Below are 22,496 nucleotides of genomic sequence, written 5' to 3'. Positions count from 1 at the left end.
TATTTACGGTGAAGTTGAACACACGTACAGACAAACCCACACCTTCTGCAGATGCCTCCCTCAAGACCATAAAGTTATTAATATTAAGAGAAGCTACTATAAATACGCGCGGTGCCTCTGATTTGAGCTGCGCACATATTTTTTAGCATTTATGTCCAAAGCTGCCCATTATTCCATAATTTCTATACGAAAACAGAAAATTTCTCTAAATATATTCAACACCAAAAATGAGAATGCTGGGCACTGACTGAGTAGTGAATGTACCATCATTTGTATGCTTTCAATATCCATCATCATCACCACTTATTAGCTTTATTGGAAAACTAAGAACATGATGATGATTTTGAAGAATTTCAAGTTTATCTCTCTGCCAATCAGCTGCGGAACATAAATTATTTAATTTCAGATTTGGTGAAGTGTAGTTGTGGCTGCGAGGCTGTAGAGTCTGATTTATATGTTTTTAATAATTGTGATCTTGTTATATCTATATGGCATCATTTTTCATAGATTTTTGGAGTCTTAGATCTTTTAGTTTTGGGATGAAGAGATAAATTGTTAACTTGGTGGTCGGTTTTCCATAGGACAAATCGGATTCATATAATTGCTCAATTAGTTCCCTGTCTAATACTTTAAGAATTGTGGCTAGCATGAAACTCAACCAAATGTGAAGGTATAATCAAGCCTACTTCTTGCATTATTTGAAAAATTGTGAAATAATTGCATGAATTAAATTTGATGATTAAATAATCAAAGGGCATAAAAAGGTTGGATGCTGTTTCTATTTCTTGAGAATTCTATTGCTAAAAACTAAGCCGAAAAAATTTAGTTTAATTCGCTGGTTGAATCCCTTTACTGGTAGAATGAAACTTAATATCAACAGGGCCTCAAAGGGCAATCCTAAGCTTGCTGGTTGTGATGGTATTATTCAAGATCACTACAAACAGTTTATACATAGATTCTCCATTCATTTGGGGGTTGGTACAAATGTATTTGTAGAGACTTTTAGCTAGTCTTTCTTTGCGTTACCAGCTTGGTTTTAATGATATCATTGTTGAGTTTGATGCATTGCTAGTGGTTAATTGGTAAATAAATAGGAAAAAGTCCTTGCAGGTATGTGAATATTTGGGAGGATACATTTGACTTTAACAAGTTTATAAGTTTTGACGTGCAGCATATATACAGAGAAGGTAATGGTGTGGCAGACAGATTAGCTAATCTTGAAACTTCAGGTATTATTTTATCTTTCTCTTCTATTTTACAATTACCTATAAATTTGTATAGAATTTTTGTTATTGATAAATCTAGTTTACCAAATTTTAGATGGAAATAGTCCAATTAGATATTTGTTTTATTTCAGTTATAGATATTTTGGAACAATTAATGTAAGTAGTAGTTTATTTTTTTCTTAGAATGAAAGGTTTTTACAAGAGGTTTGATTTTGGGATTTATGTAACGCTCTTATACCGATTATAAAATGTATTCTTTCGCAATAGATGAGAGTTATTAATAAAATTAGGGATCCGGTCACTCTTAAAAAAAAAAAAAAAAAAACTGCAAAAACAGTTCTAACGCCATTGGAGTAAATCATTGCAGTCAAGGTAATCAGTTCCACATATGTTGAATGATCAACAATATCATTGTGGTTTCTCCCCGATTGTTAAAACAGTAGTATAATCCTTCTTACTCAAAATCAAGTGTTGATCTATAAAGAGATTTTTATAAAAATAATTTTATAAAATACAAACTGGACGTAAGAAGTTAAATTCATTCTATCTATCCCATCTTGACATATGAGATAATTATAAGTTTAATTTTATAGAATTTTTTTGATAGATGGCCCGCATTTCTCTTTCTCCTGAAAAAACAAGAAGAAGGTAACTGAATCGGAGCTGGCCGCTGGATCACGAGATTTGGTTGACCACGGAATCGTCGAGGGGGTGAATTTTGGGAGGCTCTTTGGAGAGAGCAGAGCCAGGGAGGCGTGGAAACAAGAGAGCCATTGTTAGCGAGGTCTTGACTTGAAATCCGAGGTGAAGCCCGACTCAACACTGTTAGGCTCAGCCCAATATGAATAGCCATTAATCAGATGAAACAGGAAGCTGAAGCTCATAAATAGGAACATTCCAGAGGAGACGAGACTAGACAAGAAGTCCACAAAATACCCAAGAGCCGAAACCTTCGTTACGTTACGTGGAACAGACTCCCGTCTATTTCATTGTTCGAAATCTCCACTTCATTCTTGTCTTAATAATTCCAATATAGTGAGTGATCGCCAACTGCTTACTTGATGGCTACCGGTGCGGAGGTGACGGACACCGATAGGGCGGTCTCCGGTATAGCTTTGTTCTTTCCGGCCAACGACCATTCGACACCTTCTTCCACCTCCACTCCTTCCAAGGTTCCCCGTCGCCTCAGACGCCTTCTTCTCCAGCCCAAAAGCCCTTCCACTGCTGCAGATACTGAATCCAAGCTCGGAGGAGCCAATCTCTGCCGAAAGGTCTCTCTCTCTCTCTCTCTCTCTAATCTCTTTTCTAAAATTCTTTCAATTGTTATCTTAGGTTGGGAAATAAAATCGAATTATTCTTCGTTTTTGTTTGTTTGGTTAGAAGAATCAGGAAAGAAAAGTAATTGAATTTTAATCTCCGGTACTTTTTTTCTTTCTTGGTTAATATTTGAGTTAAGCTGAAATAAAATTTATGAACGTTGGTTGTTCAGCAATTATCTGAGTTGTCAAGTAAGGCACGACCGAAATCAAGGAGTCCGCCACTGCCTTCTTCTTCTCCTTTTCAAGAGGCGAATCTCGGTCAGCAGCTCGAAGCCAAACTTAATGCTGCTGAGCAGAAGAGGTAACATGTTTCTCTAAGAATGTTATTTTGGGAAAAAAATACTCCGGTCGCAGAGTCGGAGGGAACTATATGATCTTTTGAGGATTTGGTCTTATATTCTACGTTGGATTGCTCTATATTATACATCCCATCTTCAATTTCTCTCTTGCTGTCATACCTACTCCTCTCAAACAGTTTGTTTTGATTGTAAACCTTAGTTGTGGCTCCATAAGAATTGTTGTTCTTTTGGAAGCAGAGGGACCGGTTATTTATTAAGGTATCGGCTTTTCTTGTATTGTCTTGTTTCAGCTATATTTCTGCGACCTCTTTAAATCAAATCAGCTAATAACAATTGTACATTCTTCCTAACTAATCATCCCATCCTAAAAGATAAATTTGCCTTTTGTTCTCTTTTGATCTAGCTTTCAGCAAATACATCACCTTGTGGTCCCTAGAGCACCACGAGTATACATTGAGCCAATTTTCCAACATATGAAGACAGGATCTTATATGTAGTTACTTCATGTCATTATCATTTCAAGTAATGATTGAAACAGGATCTTGAGAGTATTGGAGAAAAGAGGGTCAATTTTATTGACTCTCCTGGTTACAAAATGAGCGATAGCAGAGGGCAAAATATTATAAACACCACTTTTTCAGAACTTAAGAAAAGGACTCGATTTCACAATGATCATCCAGATTAAAGTCCAACCCCCATAAACCTCGGTAATTTTCCCACAACCCAAGTCTTGCTCTTCACCATTAATGTTAATGTGGATATCTTCTCTGATCATGGTGACTCTGGCTTTCCATTTGAAAAGGATGGATCTTATTTCAGAATGTATCAATCTATGCATTGATCATATAATTGGAAGAAAAGTTTCCCTTGCTTTGGCACCATATCAAAATTATGCTTCACCAGAAAAATGTCATGCACCAATGTGAACTGTTGTATGTGTAACATCAGCTTATTTCTTGCACACTGCTACCGACAGGTTAAGCATTCTTGCAAATGCACAGATGCGCTTAGCTAGGATGGACAAGCTGAGGCAAGCAGCTAAAACTGGTGTGGAGATGCGCTTTGAGAAGGAACGCGATGAACTTGGTACAAAAGTGGAATCACGTGTTCAGCAAGCAGAGGCAAATCGAACGCTTCTCCTTAAAGCTTCGTGTCAACGGAGGGTGGCTAAGAGAGAGCGATCAGCTCAATTCCTGATGCAGAAAATGATGCAGGATAGAAAGTATAAGGAGTTTTTGCATGACGCAATTCTTAAAAAGCGCGCAGCTGCTGAAAAAAAGCGGCTGGGATTGTTGGAAGCTGAAAAGAGGAGGGTTCATGCTAGGGTATTGAAAGTTCGGCAAGTAGCAAAGTCCATCTATATGCAAAGGGAGTTTGAGAGAATGAGAAAGAAAGACCAATTAGAAGATCGGCTCCAAAGGGTGAGTTTGTCTTTGAAGTAAATTTCATCTAAAGTACATGTATTATTTGCTTGGGTTAATAAGTCATATTGGTTCTTTGTCAAAATTAATTTGATACTGACTAGGCTAAGAAGCAAAGGGCAGAATATTTGAGGCACAGAAGAAGTTCACACAGTTCTGGTCATGTCATTTCGAAAATGATGAATGAGCAGCAGGGGGATTACCTTTCAAGAAAGTTAGCAAGGTGCTATTTTGCTCTTTTTTTTCTTATCACTTGCGGTAACCTCTTCACAGTTAGCTTTGGTTGCCGTCAATTAATATGTGCTCTTATAGTTGTGTTTCCAACATATAACTCAATATTTAGTAATTCAAGTTTTAGTAATCATTAGCATTAGACTTCTTCCCCCTCTTTCTTAACAAGTGAGATTAGTTATTTTTATTGAATCTTTACTTTGATCTATTGGACCCTCTCAAGGGTAACATTTGAGTGTTACTGATGAGGACGTCTCCTATTAATGTTTTATTTATTTTATTAATGTATTGTCTATTTTATTTAGGGTTTGTATTGCCCTACTACTTAAAGACATTTTCTATTTTGTTATTTTATTAATGTGTTAGTTATTTCATTTAGGGTTTGTATTGCCCTACTACTTAAAGACATCTTAAGGAATTTTGGGAGTTAGTTGATTTTGAATACAGAGTTGATGCGCTAGCCGCCCCTTCCAGTCCCGCTTGCTTTCTTCTTCTTCCTCCCTCGTCTTCTCGTTCATTTCTCTTCCCTATTTCTTATTATTTTGTTCTACTTCCCTTCTCACTTCTATCCTACATCATATTGGTATCAGAGCCGGTTCTATTGTTTTCTCAAACAATAGATTAATCCCAAACCCGTCCATCTGAGTTCCCTTCGATCCAAGCCAAAACAAAACCCGTCGAAGACCTTGCCGAAAACTGGGTTCTCTTCAGTGAATCGGCTCTCTCCGATTTTCCATCTCGTTCTCTGTGAGTGGCCGCCGTCGCTACCTCTCTCGACCCTGAGCACACTGCCGGTAAGCCTCTCGACCTCTCCTTTACCTCCGTCTCACCCCTTGGCCTCTCCCGAAACACCCAGTGCCGAGATACCACCATCGCTGCCTCTCCTTACCTCCGTCTCACCCAGTGCCGAGATACCACCCCTCGATCTCTCCCGAAACGGCCTCTCCCGAAACACCCAGTGCCGAGATACCCAGAGACAACAGGTGCGGAAAAAAAAAAAAAAAAATACCGACCTCGCCGAAACCACTAGACTTGAGGCAGACGACGCCGGAAACACGACATCTCAGCTCCGATTCTTCTCCCTCTACCAGACGTCTAACTCTCCCTCGGTTTCTCCTCTCGCTCGACTTCCAGCGTAGAAATAGCCGAAATAAAAAGACAGAAAGAAAGGGAGTCGGGGTGGCTTGTCCTTCCGCGTGACTTTTCAACGATTGTGCACAGTTCTCAACGAGCAAAGGGAGTTTTACCATCTCTTTCTTTGGTTTTACACTATCGGTTTGTTTTGAAAATGTTTTAATTGTTTTTCTGTGTTGCTATTACCATAGTGAATTTAGCCAAACCCCCATTTGCTACGGCCAGATTTATTCAACACTTGGATTTTGTTTACTTCCTACTTCTTGTGTTCTCATTCTCACTTCCATAGCCTGAAGCTTTACTCTCATTTTTGCATTGATTGTCTTTCCAAAAAAAAAAAAAAAAATTCTTAAGACAAAAATATCAGCATTGCTATGTGATTGGATTTGTTTGATTGGCATTTGACCATTGCTTTGTTATTTTAAAACATAAGCATTATTTGTTTGCCGTATTTTGGATTTACTTAATCCCAAAAAAAAAAAAAAAACTTATTATTATTTGGCTCAGTTGATATTTTTCATTGCTTGCATTATTGTTCATTGACTCTCCATTGCACTTTATTTAGCGGGTGTTGCATTGCATGCAGTTGCGTAGTGGTCGTCTTGTCACCTCTAGTTCCAGTACCTTTACCATGGATCCTTCCCAATTTGATGCCCTCACTCGACAATTAGCTCAACTAGCCAATAACCAGCAACATGTACAAACTCAATTAGCGGCTATTCAAACTGAGATGGCTGCTACTCGTGAGGAGAACAGGGACCTAGCTGCTAGGTTGAACAATTTTGAGGAACTCCCTCATTCATCTGAAAACTCTGAAGTGTCCCAAAATAGACGCTATCGTCGTCGACGAGGTGATCGACAACATGTCAGACATGATCGTGGGGGTAGGGATTATGATCGTGAGCGAGAACGAGACCATTACCGCCAAGGTACTCAGTCCCCTACTCGCCATGAAGAGCGCTTATTCAGAAACATTAAGCTAGAGGCCCCTACTTTTGATGGTTGCCTAGATCCTCGAGTTTTTACTCAATGGATTAGGGATATGGATCGTTTCTTTACCTGGTATAGAGTTCCTGAAGATCGAAGAGTTCAATTTGCTAGCCTGAAACTAACTGGCACTGCCCAACTCTTTTGGGAAAGTGTAGAGGATCTCCTTGAGAGGCGTCATGCGCCTCCTGTTGGGAGTTGGGAAGAAATGAAACGTTGTCTTCAAGAGAAATATCTGCCCCAATCTTAAAGGGGTAATTTGCTGAACCAATGGAATGCCCTTACACAGGGCAATCGGCCAGTGACTGAGTATGTCACTCAATTTGATGAATTCCAAATGAGATGTCATATTGTTGAGGATGAGGCCATGACTTTGAGTAGGTTTAGACAAGGCTTAAAAGATGATCTTAGGCGCGAGCTTGTCCTTCGGGGTGTTGCTACACTTGACCATGCTCTTACTCTTTAGTCCGAGACTATGAGTCGGTTATGAGGACTCCGTATGGAAGGCGTGGTGACAACCGCCCTTCCATCACCCCAGCGCCCATCCTTTCCCCTAAGTCTCTCTTAGGACCTCCACCATCTAATGTTTTCCCCGCATGGGAAAATAAGGGTAAAGGTCCTGAAATTCCAAGGACTTCCTCCCGCTTGCAGTGCTTCAAATGTAAGGGTTTTGGCCACATTTCCAATTGTCCTAGTCGAACCCTAGTCATTGAGGAACATGAGGGTATAGTTGATGAACCGTTAGAAGATCAAGTCTATGAGCCTAAGCTTGAGGAGTTTGGTGATTTAGGTGATGATGAGGATACCTTCTTAGGTTGTATCCGAACCTTTCCTGTGGATTTAAGTTCTGTACCTCATGCTCCCGACACACCCAGATTAAGTGTTGTACGTTGCACCCTTACCCAACCAAAAGGTGCTGATGATTGGCGTCGTCATGCCATCTTTTATACTTATATCAAAATCAATGATAAGGGTTGTAAAATCATTGTGGATAGTGGGAGTTGCATTAATGCGGTTTTTGTGGCTACTGTGTCCTGTCTTGGATTACAACCAGTGCCTCACCCTCAGCCGTATAGTGTTTCTTGGGTTGATACCTCCTCCATAGCTGTGAAAGAGCGTTGTCTGGTGCCTATCCAGTTCTTAGAATATAAAGATCGTATATGGTGTGACGTCATTCCTATGGATGTCGGCCATGTCATTCTTGGCAGGCCTTGGTTATTCGACTTAGATGTGACCATCCATGGTCGATCCAATTCATGTTCCTTTGTGTTTAATGGAAAGAAGATTCATCTTAACCCTTTACCTCCAAAACCTGTTGGTTCACAACAAACAAAGAAAATTGTGGAACGAAAAAGGTTAAATATCATTAACTCTACGGAGTTTGAGCGTGCACTCGTGAGTGCTTTTGTTGTGTTTGTTGTGGTTGTTATGGAGGTTCCATTGGCATCTCCAATAGTGGCCCCTGATGAGGCCCAATCATTTTTTCAGGAGTTTCGGGATGTCTTCCCTGAAGACCTCCCTGACCACTTACCTCCTCTATGAGATATTCAACATGCCATAGATCTCGTCCCAGGAGCGTCCCTTCCAAACTTGCCTCATTATAGGATGAATCACACTGAGCATGCTGAGCTCCAAAGACAAGTGGGTGAACTTCTTCACAAAGGCTTTATCCGTGAGAGTTTAAGTCCTTGTGCAGTTCCTGCCCTTTTGACTCCTAAAAAAGATGGTTCTTGGAGGATGTGCATTGATAGTTGTGCCATTAATAGGATCACAGTGAAATATCGATTTCCCATCCCTAGGCTTGATGATATGTTGGATATGATGGTTGGTGCCACAATATTTTCGAAGATTGATTTAAAGAGTGGGTATCACCAAATTAGGATTCGCCAGGGAGGGTGATGAGTGGAAGACTGCCTTTAAGAGTGGTTGGTCATGCCTTTTGGACTAACCAATGCCCCAAGTACTTTTATGAGAGTGATGACACAAGCTCTTCGGCCTTTCATGGGTAAGTTCCTCGTCGTCTACTTTGATGACATTCTCGTTTACAGTAGGACTAAGGATCAACATCTAGATCATCTCACACAGGTTTGTTCCACTCTTTGCGAAACAAATCTGTATGCTAATGTAAAGAAATGTTCTTTCTTCACTGATCGGATTGTCTTCCTAGGATTCATTGTGTCTTCTACTGGAGTATCTGCTGACCCCACAAAGACTATACATGATGTCAGGAGTTTTCATGGTCTGGCTACATTTTATCGTCGTTTTATTAAGGGGTTTAGCACAATCATGGCTCCTATCACGGAGTGCATGAAGAGGGGAGAATTTCAGTGGACATTGGAAGCGGCTAAGGCTTTTAAGTTAGTCAAGAAGCGAATGACGGAAGCTCCTGTCATGCGACTTCCTGATTTCTCTAAAGTTTTTGAGGTCGAGTATGATGCCTCAGGGGTAGGAATAGGTGGAGTTCTTAGCCAGGAACGCCACCCTGTTGCTTATTTCAGTGAGAAGTTAAATGATGCCAAACAACGGTACTCTACCTATGATAAGGAACTGTACGCGATTGTGCAAGTTTTGCGCTATTGGCGCCATTATTTGCTACCTCAGGAGTTTGTTCTTTATTCAGACCATGAGGCCTTCCGCTACCTCAATTCCCAGAAAAGATTGAATTCTAGGCATGGCCGTTGGGTTGAATATTTGCAAGCTTATTCTTTTGCTTTAAAGCATAGGAAGGGCGTTGAGAACTAAGCAGCTGATGTCTTGAGTCATCGTATCTCCCTTTTGTCTATCATGAATGTCAAGGTCATAGGTTTTGAAAGACTTAAGGAAGAGTATGAGTCTTGTCTTGATTTTAGGGATACTTTTCTCTCTTTGCAAAGTGGGCAGTCGGATACCACTGATGGTTTCCGTTTGGAGGATGGTTATCTTTTTAAAACCAATAAGTTGTGCATCCCTCGGACTTCAGTTAGAGACTTTATAGTTTGGGAAGTTCATGCCGAAGGCTTGGCTGGACATTTTGGACGTGATAAGACCATAGAAGAGATTGAACGTCAATTCTATTGGCCTAGCTTGAAGAGAGATGTGGCTAAGATAGTTAGCACCTGTAACACTTGTCAATTAGCCAAACAAAAGCGACAAAATACTGGTCTCTACACACCCCTTCCTGTCCCTAGTTGTCCTTGGCAAGATGTTAGTATGGATTTTGTGTTGGGACTTCCACACACTCTGAAGAAGTATGATTCTATTTTTGTTGTAGTGGACCGTTTCTCGAAAATGGCTCACTTTATCCCTTATAGCAAAACTTCAGATGCGTCTAAGGTCGCTAGGTTGTACTTTAACGAGATTGTCAAGTTGTATGGTCTTCCTAAGACTATTATTTCAGATAGGGATGTTCGTTTCACAAGTCATTTTTGGAGAACCCTATGGCATATGGTTGGCACTAAATTGAAATTCTCCACTGCTTACCACCCCCAGACAGATGGTCAAACTGAAGTTGTTAACCGCAGTCTTGGCAACTTATTAAGATGTTTGGTCCAGGAGAATCTTAGGAATTGGGATTTGATCCTCCCTACAGCTCAGATTGCATATAACAGTTCGGTAAATCGGTCTATAGGTATGAGTCCTTTTGAAGTTGTTCATGGCTACAAACCTAGGAAGCCTTTAGACCTTATTCCCATATCTCCTCATGCTCATGTATCTGTGTCAGCTGAGGCTTTTGTTCAACATCTTCATGACTTGCATATTGAGATCAATAAACAACTTGAGACCAATAATGCATCATATAAACTGCAAGCTGATTTGCATAAACGACATGTTGAATTTAAAGTTGAGGATTATGTTATGATCCGAATTAGACCGGAACGGCGTCCACCTGGATCCGCTTCCAAATTGCAAGCACGTAGTGCTGGTCATTTTAAAATTTTAAATCGTGTTGGTCCAAATGCATATATTATTGATCTTCCATCACATTCTGGTTACCACTCTACTTTCAATGTTGAGGACTTAGTTGCTTACAAAGGCCATTTCAATCCTTCCAGTGATAATTTTCTGCCTCCATCTGTGAACCCTGACCCTGAACCTTTTGTCACTCCTAATCCACTACCATCTATCACAGCACACAAAGATAAAATTGATACTATTCTAGATGAACAGATTGTGTTGACCAATGATGGAGAGGTTCAGCGTTTCCTTGTTCGTTGGGTCGATCGACCAGATTCTGACTGTACATGGATTCCCAGAGAGACACTCCAGCAACTTGATCCAAATTTATTGGAGTTTTATCGGAGCCAGTAGGATCTTCCTTTGCCTGGGTCACCAGCCACCTGTTCTAGAGAAGTGGGTAGGGACACCAGATCTAGACCTCCACTCACACTTGTTTATGGCCGTCGGAAGAAGCGTGCTCAACCAGTTAGCTTATGGTTGGGTGATTGATTGCAGCCTTAGTGTGACTCGTCAACTCGATAGAGTCAAGCTTTTCCACCCCGGGAGAGTTGATGAGGACATCTCCTATTAATGTTTTATTGATTTTATTAATATCTTGTCTATTTTATTTAGGGTTTGTATTGCCCTACTACTTAAAGACATTTTCTATTTTGTTATTTTATTAATGTGTTAGTTATTTCATTTAGGGTTTGTATTGCCCTACTACTTAAAGACATCTTAAGGAATTTTGGGAGTTAGTTGATTTTGAATACAAAGTTGATGCGCTAGCCGCCCCTTCCAGTCCCGCTTGCTTTCTTCTTCTTCCTCCCTCCTCTTCTCGTTCATTTCTCTTCCCTATTTCTTATTATTCTGTTCTACTTCCCTTCTCACTTCTATCCTACATCAGTTACCCTTGATTATGTTGAGAAAGATATGCCTGCGGGTAATGAATCTGTGCAGCCCTAAATATAAACATGCTTGAATAAAATCCACTTTAATGTTGCTCCTTGGATGGCTCTTTCACTGCCCTGTTATTTCTTAAAAATCTAAATGTTATTGTTGCAGTTTTCTTAATAATGTCAAATGTTTTTATTTATTGTTGTGGGTATTGTCGTCTTTGTGATTTTTCCCCGTTCCCCATTTCCCTCATTCTTTAAATCATTTGTAATATGTGGTAAATGTTCTGTTTTGCATCTTCAGGTGCTGGAGGCGGTTTGTAACATTGAGGAAAACTACTGCTGCTTTGGCAAAAGCTTTTATGACCTTAGAGATTAGTGAAAAGTCTGTCAAGTCAATGCCATTCGAGCAGCTTGCTCTTCAAATTGAGTCGGCTACAACTATCCGAACTTTGAAAGTTTTACTTGGCCGTTTAGAGAGTCGCTACAAGATCTCACAGGCTGCTGGTAGTAATCTATCTAGTCTGAGGAACATTGATCACCTTCTTAAGCGTGTTGCATCTCCATTTGTAAAGGGAAATGCCAGTATCAAGAGGAAGGGGACTAAGACTTCTGATTCTAATAAAGAAGCTGTTCTAAGTCCAGTTAAGTTATCAAGGTACCCAGTGAGGGTTGTGCTCTGTGCTTATATGATCTTGGGTTACCCAGAGATTATTTTCAGTGGGAGGAGTGAGCACGAGGTTGCTCTTGCTGACTCTGCTTGTAAGTTCATTAGTGATTTCGAGCTTTTGATCAAGATCATGCTAGAGGGTTACATACAAAATGCTAATGACAAGACAACATCTACAATTCCTAGTCGAATAACTGTCAGATCCCAGCTGGATGCTTTTGATAAAGCATGGTCTTCTTACCTTTATCACTTTGTATTATGGAAAGTTAAGGATGCCAAGTCACTAGAAGAGGATCTGGTGAGAACTGCTTGCCAATTGGAGCTCTCTAAGATGCAAACTTGCAATTTGACGTCAGAAGGAAATAATGGTGGTCTTACTCATTATATGGTGGCTATCCAAAAACAGGTCCTTATCACGCACTTCACTTGGTTGATCAGCAGTCTCTTATTAATAATTGACTAACTATTAGCTCATATTATTATATGCTATCATCTTGTTGATACCAGGTTACAGAAGAGCAGAAACTACTAAGAACAAAGGTGCAGCATCTGAGTGGGAATTCTGGGCTTGAACGTTTGGAGCGTGCTCTCTCTGACACGCATTCCAGATTTTTAGAAGCGAATGATTCTGGGAGTTCATCAGCATTCCCAGTTCCACGTCTTTCATCTTCGTGTTTGCCTGGATCACCCGAGGACTCTTTTGCTTCTGTCTCTGGTGAAATGATTAATCTGGCTGAAGGCGGCCATGAAAGCTTTGATCCCATAGTTCAATCCTTGTCTGAGAGAGATGATCCTTCCTCAGTTAAAGCAGTTGAATCCTCTGCCCCTTTCAAAGATTCTGCTCATGGTGACCTGAACTCTGATGCAATGTTAATTGGCGAGAATGAACTGCTTGTCAATGAAATTGTGCATGAGCATCGCCATGGTTTTGCTGATAGCTTCATCAGTAGTGATGCAGATAAAAGTAGTCCTAATGTTAGTGCATTGATCTAATTTCTGTTCCTTTTTAAAGTTTCTCATCACTTAATGGAGATAAAATCCTCACAATGGCTTCCTTAACATCACTATTGTGCAGGAAAAAGTGAGAGAGACGATGGAGGCGGCTTTTTGGGATAGTATTATGGAATCCATGAAACAAGAGGAGCCTGACTTCAGCTGGGTTCTTAAACTTATGAATGAAGTCAGGGATGAATTGTGCGAGATGTCTCCTCAAAGCTGGAAAGAAGAAATTGTTGAAACTATCAATATTGACACACTCTCAAATGTAGCTTAGTCTTACTGCATAAGCCGTTAATTGCCTTTACGTCCAATATTATTGTCTTTATTCATAATACCACCTCAATAGCCTTCATTCTTATAAAAAAATTTTCCTGGTAGGTGTTGAAGTCTGGCATGATAGAAATCGAAATTTTTCAGAGGATCCTAGAGTTTTCATTAGTCACTTTGCGGAAACTTTCGGCCCCAGCTAATGATGATGAGATGAAGAAAACTCACCATAAGTTGCTGAAAGAACTAGGAGAGATTTCTCAAGTTGGAGAAAAGCCAAATGCTTCATTTGCCATCTTAATGATTAGGGGTCTGCGCTTTGTTCTACAGCAAATACAGGTACTGGTTTCAAGACAACTGTTATGCTTCTTTACTACCCGAATAACAGTAGGCTGGAAATTTGCTTTCAATATGATAACTGGTTCTATGAACCTTTAATTCTTCCCTTAGTGTATAGGCGGGCTATCTTACGCGTAAAATCATTGAGGAATATATGATGAGTGCTAAATTTTGCTTCTTTGAACGGTTGGCAAATACTTGATGATCCTCCATTTGATGAGATAGAGATAAGGTCTGCTTCATCCAGGCCAATGGTTGGGGTCAATGCAATCTATCTAACGACAGTTATCAACAGGAAAAACAATACTTGTCGAGGGGAGGGTGCTTTACGTTAACTAATGGTGTACTTTATATTTATTCTACTTATATGTCCATCTCATCATTGGATTCCCATGAAGGGAAGACAATTCCAATGCACCGTTTATGAACAGAGTTCTGTTCATTATACTGCAATTGGTGGTTAAGTGGTTGAAACTATAAGGACATCTTTATGTGGGGGTCTTGGTGGAGAGTCTAAATACAATATAGTAAAGCAGAAGTTAGTTGCTCCCAAGATTAGGTGCTAGGATTTAGAAGATAGGATAATTTAAGGAACTTTTAGGTCAATTGTTGTGGAGGTGTGCAGTGGATATAATTAGTGTCTGGCAGAGACTGTTGGAAAGAAAAGATGGTGAGGCGGTGGGCTGTTGCATGATAAACCAGTAAGGAGACAACAGGTTCATTTGTCGATTTTTTTGTGCTCTTGGATAAGTGATGGAAGTCTTCATTTGAGGTATGATGTCTATTGCTGGGAATTGCATTGAGCTTCCCGAGGGGCTCAATCAGGGACTGAGGCTGTGTTTGGGTGACCAAGTGTCCTCAACACTTTCCAAGTATTCTCGTACTTTTGAAAATACTTCACATACCAAACAACTTAAAATACTCTCAATGGGACCCACAAACTCACTTCAATCTCTACTCATAACTATTCACAAACATTCTATAATACTTATCACTATTATATATAAATAAAAAATAAAATCACTATAATATTTATAACTATTAAATATAAATAAAAAAAATCGTTATAATATATAAATAAATAAAATCACTATAATATATAAATAAAAAATAAAATCACTATAATATATAAATAAAAAATATTTATCACTATTATATATAAATAAAAAATAAAATCACTATAATATTTATCACTATTAAATATAAATAAAAAAAATCATTATAATATATAAATAATAAAAAATAACTATAATATATAAACAAAAAAATATTTATCATTATTATATATAAATAAAAAATAAAATCTCTATAATATATAAATAAAAAATAAAATCACTATAATATATAAATAAAAAATAAAATCACTATAATATATAAATAAAAAATATTTATCACTATTATATATAAATAAAAAATAAAATCACTATAATATTTATCACTATTAAATATAAATAAAAAATCATTATAATATATAAATAAAAAAATCACTATAATATATAAATAAACAATAAAATCACTATAATATATAAATAAAAAATATTTATCACTATTATATATAAATAAAAAATAAAATCACTATAATATATAAATAAAAAATAAAATCACTATAATATATAAATAAAAAATATTTATCACTATTATATATAAATAAAAAATAAAATCACTATAATATTTATCACTTTTAAATATAAATAAAAAAATCATTATAATATATAAATAATAAAAAATCACTATAATATATAAATAAAAAATATTTATCACTATTATATATAAATAAAAAATAAAATCACTATATTATATAAATAAAAAATAAAATCACTATAATATATAAATTAAAATTAAAATCACTATAATATATAAATAAAAAATAAAATCACTATAATATATAAATAAAAAATAAAATCACTATAATATATAAATAAAAAATATTTATCACTATTATATATAAATAAAAAATAAAATCGCTATAATATATAAATAAAAAATAAAATCGCTATAATATATAAATAAAAAATAAAATCACTATAATATATAAATAAAAAATAAAATCACTATAATATTTATCACTATTAAATATAAATAAAAAAATAAAATCATTATAATATATAAATAATAAATAAAATCACTATAATATATAAATAATAAATAAAATCACTATAATATTTATCACTATTAAATATATAAAAAATCATTATAATATATAAATAAAAAAAAGCACTATAATATATAAATAAAAAATATTTATCACTATTATATATAAATAAAAAATAAAATCGCTATAATATATAAATAAAAAATAAAATCACTATAATATATAAATAATAAATAAAATCACTATAATATTTATCACTATTAAATATAAATAAAAATAAAATCATTATAATATATAAATAAAAAATAAAATCACTATAATATATAAATAAAAAATAAAATCACTATTATATATAAATAAAAAATAAACTACTATAATATTTATCACTATTATATATAAATTAAAAATAAAATCACTATAATTTATAAATAAAAAATAACATTACTATAATATTTATAACTATTATATATATATAAATAAAATCATTATAATATTTATCACAATTATATATAAATTAAAAATAAAATCATTATACTATTTATCATTATTATATATAAAAGTAAAATAAAATTAAAATCACTACAATATTTATTAATATTAAAAAATCACTATAATAAAATCATTATAATATTTATTACTAAAAATAAAATCACTATAATATTTATAGGACCCATACATTTATCAACTACTTACTCAAAAGTCAACAACTCAACATACTTCACACATCCAAACAACTCAAAATACTCTCAATGGGACCCACAAACTCACTCCAATCTCTACTCATAACTATTTACAAACATTCTCAACACTTCTCAACACTTTTCAACACCCAAACGTACCCTGAATGGGATGGGAGACAGAGGTTGGAAGCTTCACAACATTGGCTTTATTAGGAATGGTGCCCAGGCAGGCTTTCAGCTACTAGGGTTTTCACCCCAAACTAATTAAAGATTTGTTTTCATGATGTCATCACTGTCTTTGAAAACCGTTCTTATTTCTTTTCTATGAAATTGTAGTACTATTTCAGATCCATACTTTCCTCAGGGTAATTGTTGAGGTCTGAATTGAAAGAGGGGGAAAGTCTCAATATAATGAGCAGCTTGGTCAGCAACCACAGGGTTAAAGATGCTTGTGAATTTGAGGAAGGAGGTAAATATTATTGAATCAAGAATCTAGATGTAGTGTTTAATATGTGGGATGTAATCTATATTCCCTTTCTCTCAATTGTCTTTAATGAGAACAGATGTCACAATATTAAAAAAGAGTCAGGATATGATAAAAGATGCATAGACATCTAAGGGGTGTTTCCCCAGTTGACAACAAAGGCAAGTATGACCAGGTGAACCACTGTGACAATTGACTTTCAAGGACTCCTCCAATTGGTAGCTCAGTGGCTAGCTAGATCGTATGGAATAGGTCTCTGGCTTGCTTCTGTCTGCTCTTTGGTCGTAGAAAGATTATTTGTATCTACAAGAAATAATCTATATTGATTCCTCCATTTTTCTGTTCGGTTTATGGTCAACTAGAATTGGTCAGGTACTATAACTACAAGTTCCTTTTTCCTAACAGTTGAGTGGCATCCACATAGCGCAGCTTGGTAGTGCCTTTGTGATGGGTACAAAATTTCACTGGTTCCGATCATATAGGTCCCTAGCAATTACTTGTTCTCTCGGCAAAAGTTAGGATCCAACCACGGCCCTTTTGAAGAATGAAAGAGCTGGGCCAACAAGCTGTTCAAAGCCTCTCGATGACTCTTTTTGTAGTTTTGAGTTCTGGATTGACCAGTGACAGTTGTTTTTAACTTAGAATTTGTTTTTATTTTTGGCCCATAATTATGGACCCCTTGATCTCCAGTCCACAAAATATATGATGATAAGCTTTCATTTTACTGGAGGTGTACTTCTAATCCCTGTATCAATTTAATTGGATGCAGGCTCTTAAGAGAGATATTAGCAAAGCACGCATAAGAATTGTTGAACCACTTATTAAGGGGCCGGCTGGTTTGGAGTACTTGAAAAAGGCTTTTTCCAACCGATATGGATCTCCTGCTGATGCCCCTACTTCTTTACCCTTGACTAGGCAGTGGCTGTCATCAGTGCGAGTGGTTGTAGAGCAAGAGTGGGATGAATACAGAGAATCTCTATCCGCCCTGAAAAGCGATGTGAAATTATCACAGGGATTTCTCCCTACTACCCTTCGAACTGGAGGCAGCATTCGCAAGTCATCAAAAATGGGCTCTCCAACCTTTTCTGCAACAGGTTTGATGGGAAATTTATCAGTGGTTCACGTCTCATTTGAGATTGGTTGAATTGTACTGATTTCTTCAATTTGATTTATGGAATTCTATCGTGTACAGGTAAAGAACAACCAGAATGCGAGGGAAAAAGGGTTGATCTAACTGTTAGGCTTGGTTTGTTAAAGCTAGTAAGTGCGATAGGGGGGCTGACCCTGAATACGCTGCCTGAAACTCTTAAGCTTAATCTATCTAGGCTAAGGGCAGTTCAGTCTCAACTTCAGAAGATCATTGTCATGTCTACGAGGTAATATATGGAATTCATGTTGTCTCATCTCATTTTGTTGTTTGAATCTGTAATTTGAATGTCACTTATTCCACAGCATGTTGATTCTCCGTCAAACACTTGTGAGTGAGAACTTAGTGACAAGTCCTTCAGACATGGATAGTATATTAACCACATGTGTCAAGCAGCTCTCCGATCTGTTGGATAGTGTTGAAGATGTGGGTGTACCAGAAATTGTTGAAACAATCAGTAGATTCTCTGAAGGTGATGATCATGTTTTAGATGCTGCAAAACTCCAAGTGAGGAAACAGGTTATGGCAAATATGTTGGCAAAAAGCTTGCAAGCTGTTGACCCCATATATGTCCGGGTGTCCCATAATGTTTATCTGGCTGTGAGGGGGGCCGTGCTTGGAGGAAATGGGATGAAGGGTAGACAATTGGTGGAGACAGCTCTGCGACGTCTGGGAGCAGCTCTTCTTACAGATAAGGTAATGGAGGTAGCTGAAGTGCTGATTGTGGTGGCAGTTGTGTCAGCAAATGTTCATGGGGCGTGGTATGAAGAAGCGCTCAATAGTTTGTAAACTGTTCATGGGTTTAGAAGCACATATATCATGATTTTTTTATTCCTTGCATCATGTCAAAAAAATAACTAGAATGTATAATATCAACCTCCTGCAAATAATCATCTTCTTATGCATCAGTTGTCTTTAACATGCTGTAACAGGCGTGTAATATGTGGTGTACGGTATCTTCGTATTGTAGATTGAGGTGTAAATGGCTGGCTTGTGAATCAAATGAAGGGTATTTGCTGTTTTTTTTTTTTTTTTTGTACTTTTTTCTGCTTATGTCTGAGTCAAAACAAACGATGATGAAAGAGTCATCGAACTTTCTGGTACTTCAGCTACTTAGATAACCCGATACATGATGTTTGATGTTAGATATTGGATTGCTGCGTGGTATTGTTATCATTGAGTAGTATCTTCTCCGTTTGCTGTGTAATATACAGCAAAATGATAACAACATTGTTAGATAGACAACAATTATTTTTGCTCCATATACAGAAAGAAAATCCAGGTCTGCTTACATAAACACTGTTAAGTCGGGGGGGTAGGGAGGAGGAGCTTTGCCATTGCAGTGCAACCAACTGTCGTACAGAGTGGAACCAAGGACAAAAAATAAACTGTTTTAACTTGTATAAAGAACATGTGTATCCGAGGAGAATGCATACAATTTTTTTCTTTTCCTTTATTGTGGCTCCCACTTCGTAACTGGAGGAGAGCTCATGAACCTCCATGACGGAAATGAAGTATCGACCGGTAAATGGCAGCAACATGGAGGAAGCAGATGAGCACTATAAGGAGATCATCCAAGAGGCCAACTATTCCCAATATTCCTGCAATATACCGGACATGTTATATTATCTTAGATACCAAAACATATCCACCACAAGAATTCAACAAATTAAATGTACAGGCAGCAAGATACCTTCTGGAATAATGTCAATGGGGCTGACTACGTAGACGACACTTAGAAGCATCTGTACAAAAGAAACAGAATAAGAACATGTCCTCGAAATACCACTAAACCTATTCATATAGTTTTTTTAGTCATACAAAAGGGATATTTGTCCAGACATCCATCCAGCATGACATAGGTAACCTCCTAAAACATTATACAGGTATGGGTCTTAAGCAATGCGATATTTCTCAACAAGTACATATAAGTACTTGGTACCCAAATCATTGACGTTCCATATCAGTTTTGCTAGAATGAATCATGAAAACAATTGAATAGTTTATAAATGACAGCATAAAATAATATCTATAACTTCCAAGATCCAGATTAATGCCATGAAATAAAAAATGCCACCTTAGGTATAGTAACAAACAAACCACGAAATGACAGCATAAAATAATATCTATAACTTCCAAGATCCAGATTAATGCCATGAAATAAAAAATGCCACCTTAGGTATAGTAACAAACAAACCACGAAATTAAGGCTGAAAAGTTATATGCCTTTATTATTTTATCAAAAAACATTGGTATCCGTATCCCAGATGGACATAAATAAATGTGACGATGATGACACAAGTAAGCATGGATCCACAGAAATGAAAGATGCTACCACCCTTGCATGCATATCTGTATTGTTCACTTAACTGCTATGTAGACACGGGCTCTGATAACAAGAGGAAGGGATCTCTGAGGATCCATCAGTTCTCGCAACAACCTTCGAAGAAGAAATGGAAGATCCTGCATTCTCTGTCCCAAGGAAAGCATCTTTCAGATGTCAATTCAAAGTGAACTACTCTGCAGGGTCCCTAGATATGAATACAACTGTAAATAATAAATTTTTTTAGAGAAATGTTGCTGACCTATTTAAAAGATGTCAATTTACCTGAAAAAGGCCATTGGCATGCCCTCCAAAAAGGCGATTGTATGTTTGAACCTTTCCAAGAATCTCAGCAACCTCGGGATCATGTCGCTGACTTAATGAAGCCTCTCCAGGAACCAACAAGGTAATTTGACGACGACATAAGGGACATTTACACGGCTGGAGTGCTGATCCATGATGCCAAACAAGCATTATACAATCCCCTGTGCACAGGGGTAACAAATTACCTACCTGATTATAATAATTTTTGAAAAAGCATTGCTATCCAAATACAATCCCAACCTTATATGGCCATTCCAGTAAAATTATTATCGTATTACATATTTCATACGATAAAACATACATCTTTACAACGATAAATCTAAGGCTAGATAATACAAGATAAATGCAATGATGTGTTAACAGAATGCAGCTATCTGATAAAAGTTCACTCACCATACCTAACTTATGTTTGATGTTTTAGATAGAAAAGGCTAGGTTTTCACAGGTCGAGGGTAACGCTGAGAGTTCAATCATTTCAGGCAAGTAACGATCAACTGTATGGGGGGCAAATGGACAATTATTACTCGGTTCATTCAGAATATGAAATTGGTATGGAATCAAGGAATGCGTGTATATATATATATATATATATACACGAAGAAAAAAAAATCAAATTCTGAGATTTCCTCAGACATCAAATAAGAAGAAGAGTAATAAAAAGGCACCGCAAAACCAGTGAGAACAATTGGCTTGACAAGGGAACTTGAAGTTGCTATGGCACACCGAGCAGAAATCGTTTGCCGGAGGACCATCCATCTTTCTGTCTGTGTATGGACTGGAGTGGCGTCAGGTTGAATCTAAGATTCTAAGGTCCCTTGCAATTGGGCCACCGAGGTAACTCTGTGTATTTCCCAAATATTTAATATAAAGGTAAATAAAATTATTTTGCTGGTTTTATAAATAAATAAAAATGCATTAAATTAAATAGCACAAGGTATAACATGCTGAATATCTATTGCCTGTCGTTACATTTCATTGAACAATGAAATCTAAATACCATGAAATATTTTAATTTAATATTCGTTTATTTTTAAAGATGAGATGAAATTAAAGTTAAAAAGTTAAATAAAATATTATTAAAATATATTTTTTAATATTATTTTTATTTTAGTATTTAAAAAAATTGAATTATTTATTTTATATTAAAAATTAAAAAAAATTATAATAATAAAATAAAATGAGATGAGATGTTTTCTGAAAACAAACGGGTCTTAATTAAGCTTTTCGTTTCAAAAATAAAAACCGTGAGTTTTTAATGGTGTCAATCAAAGTATCTTCCTAATACTTAAAAGCATGTATAAAGATGAACAGTGGTGAACAGTGGCACCGTTGTCTTTTTCCCGTTGGTTTTTCTCGTTACCTTCTGAAATTCAGTTCGAATTTCAGTCTTCCTCTTCGTTCGGTTAGCATCATTTACACACTAAAAATATCTAATCCTTACATACATGTAAAATATCTGATCTTCACATATAAGAGATGAAATATCTGATCTACACACAATTCACATTTACAGAACAATTCTCAAACTCAACTCGAGGAAGAAAAAAATTTCCTGTGCTCTTGAGATTTCTTATCGCCGTTGGTACGCCGTTCACTTCTAATTTCACCTCTAACTTTGTTTTTCTCTTTTCTGGTTCTCACATATATGTTTCTGTTTCTCCGTGTGCGTTTGAGTGGGGGAGACGGAGGGCTGCGCGTGGGGGACTCCAAAGGTGGGTGCGATGGTCGCCGCCTTGAGGGGGA

General features: G+C 36.8%; 2 protein-coding genes across 4 annotated transcripts; one reads left to right on the top strand and one right to left on the bottom strand.

The window, feature by feature from the left end:
* Positions 1 to 1,870: 1,870 nt before the first annotated feature.
* On the top strand, positions 1,871 to 19,129 carry LOC109000984. The gene is made up of 11 exons (XM_018978079.2): positions 1,871 to 2,497; positions 2,716 to 2,846; positions 3,821 to 4,265; positions 4,370 to 4,488; positions 11,733 to 12,504; positions 12,606 to 13,073; positions 13,174 to 13,362; positions 13,476 to 13,703; positions 17,729 to 18,053; positions 18,152 to 18,335; positions 18,412 to 19,129. Exons 1-11 carry the CDS (start codon positions 2,288 to 2,290, stop codon positions 18,893 to 18,895), a joined length of 3,555 nt encoding a protein of 1,184 aa, XP_018833624.2. The 5' UTR covers positions 1,871 to 2,287; the 3' UTR covers positions 18,896 to 19,129.
* LOC109000985 (E3 ubiquitin-protein ligase RNF170-like) lies at positions 19,126 to 21,591 on the bottom strand. 3 transcript variants are annotated; one of them, XM_018978082.2, is made up of 6 exons: positions 21,419 to 21,543; positions 21,147 to 21,247; positions 20,715 to 20,914; positions 20,477 to 20,578; positions 19,800 to 19,851; positions 19,126 to 19,707 (listed from the first exon to the last, which is right to left on the bottom strand). In XM_018978082.2, exons 3-6 carry the CDS (start codon positions 20,901 to 20,903, stop codon positions 19,595 to 19,597), a joined length of 456 nt encoding a protein of 151 aa, XP_018833627.1. In that variant the 5' UTR covers positions 20,904 to 20,914; positions 21,147 to 21,247; positions 21,419 to 21,543; the 3' UTR covers positions 19,126 to 19,594. The 3 variants fall into 3 exon arrangements, with proteins under 3 accessions (XP_018833627.1, XP_018833626.1, XP_018833625.1); XM_018978081.2 differs by having other exon boundaries at positions 21,152 to 21,247; XM_018978080.2 differs by lacking the exon at positions 21,147 to 21,247 and having other exon boundaries at positions 21,419 to 21,591.
* Between the last annotated feature and the right edge of the window lie 905 nt (positions 21,592 to 22,496).

The sequence above is a fragment of the Juglans regia genome, chromosome 8, assembly GCF_001411555.2.
Source record: "Juglans regia cultivar Chandler chromosome 8, Walnut 2.0, whole genome shotgun sequence".
Classification (NCBI taxonomy): Eukaryota; Viridiplantae; Streptophyta; class Magnoliopsida; order Fagales; family Juglandaceae; genus Juglans; species Juglans regia.
This window is presented reverse-complemented; position numbering and strand designations above follow the sequence as displayed.

Excerpts from the sequence above, each read along its gene's own strand:
- LOC109000985 (XM_018978080.2), bottom strand. The coding sequence starts at position 21,509 with ATGGATGGTCCTCCGGCAAACGATTTCTGCTCGGTGTGCCATAGCAAC. Across the intron at positions 20,915-21,418 it reads TTGTTCTCACTGGTTTTGCG|GGGATTGTATAATGCTTGTT; the intron begins GTGCCTTTTTAT and ends CCCTGTGCACAG. Across the intron at positions 19,708-19,799 it reads CATTGACATTATTCCAGAAG|GAATATTGGGAATAGTTGGC; the intron begins GTATCTTGCTGC and ends GGTATATTGCAG.
- LOC109000984 (XM_018978079.2), top strand. The coding sequence starts at position 2,288 with ATGGCTACCGGTGCGGAGGTGACGGACACCGATAGGGCGGTCTCCGGT. Across the intron at positions 4,489-11,732 it reads CTTTCAAGAAAGTTAGCAAG|GTGCTGGAGGCGGTTTGTAA; the intron begins GTGCTATTTTGC and ends TTGCATCTTCAG. Across the intron at positions 12,505-12,605 it reads TGGTGGCTATCCAAAAACAG|GTTACAGAAGAGCAGAAACT; the intron begins GTCCTTATCACG and ends TGTTGATACCAG.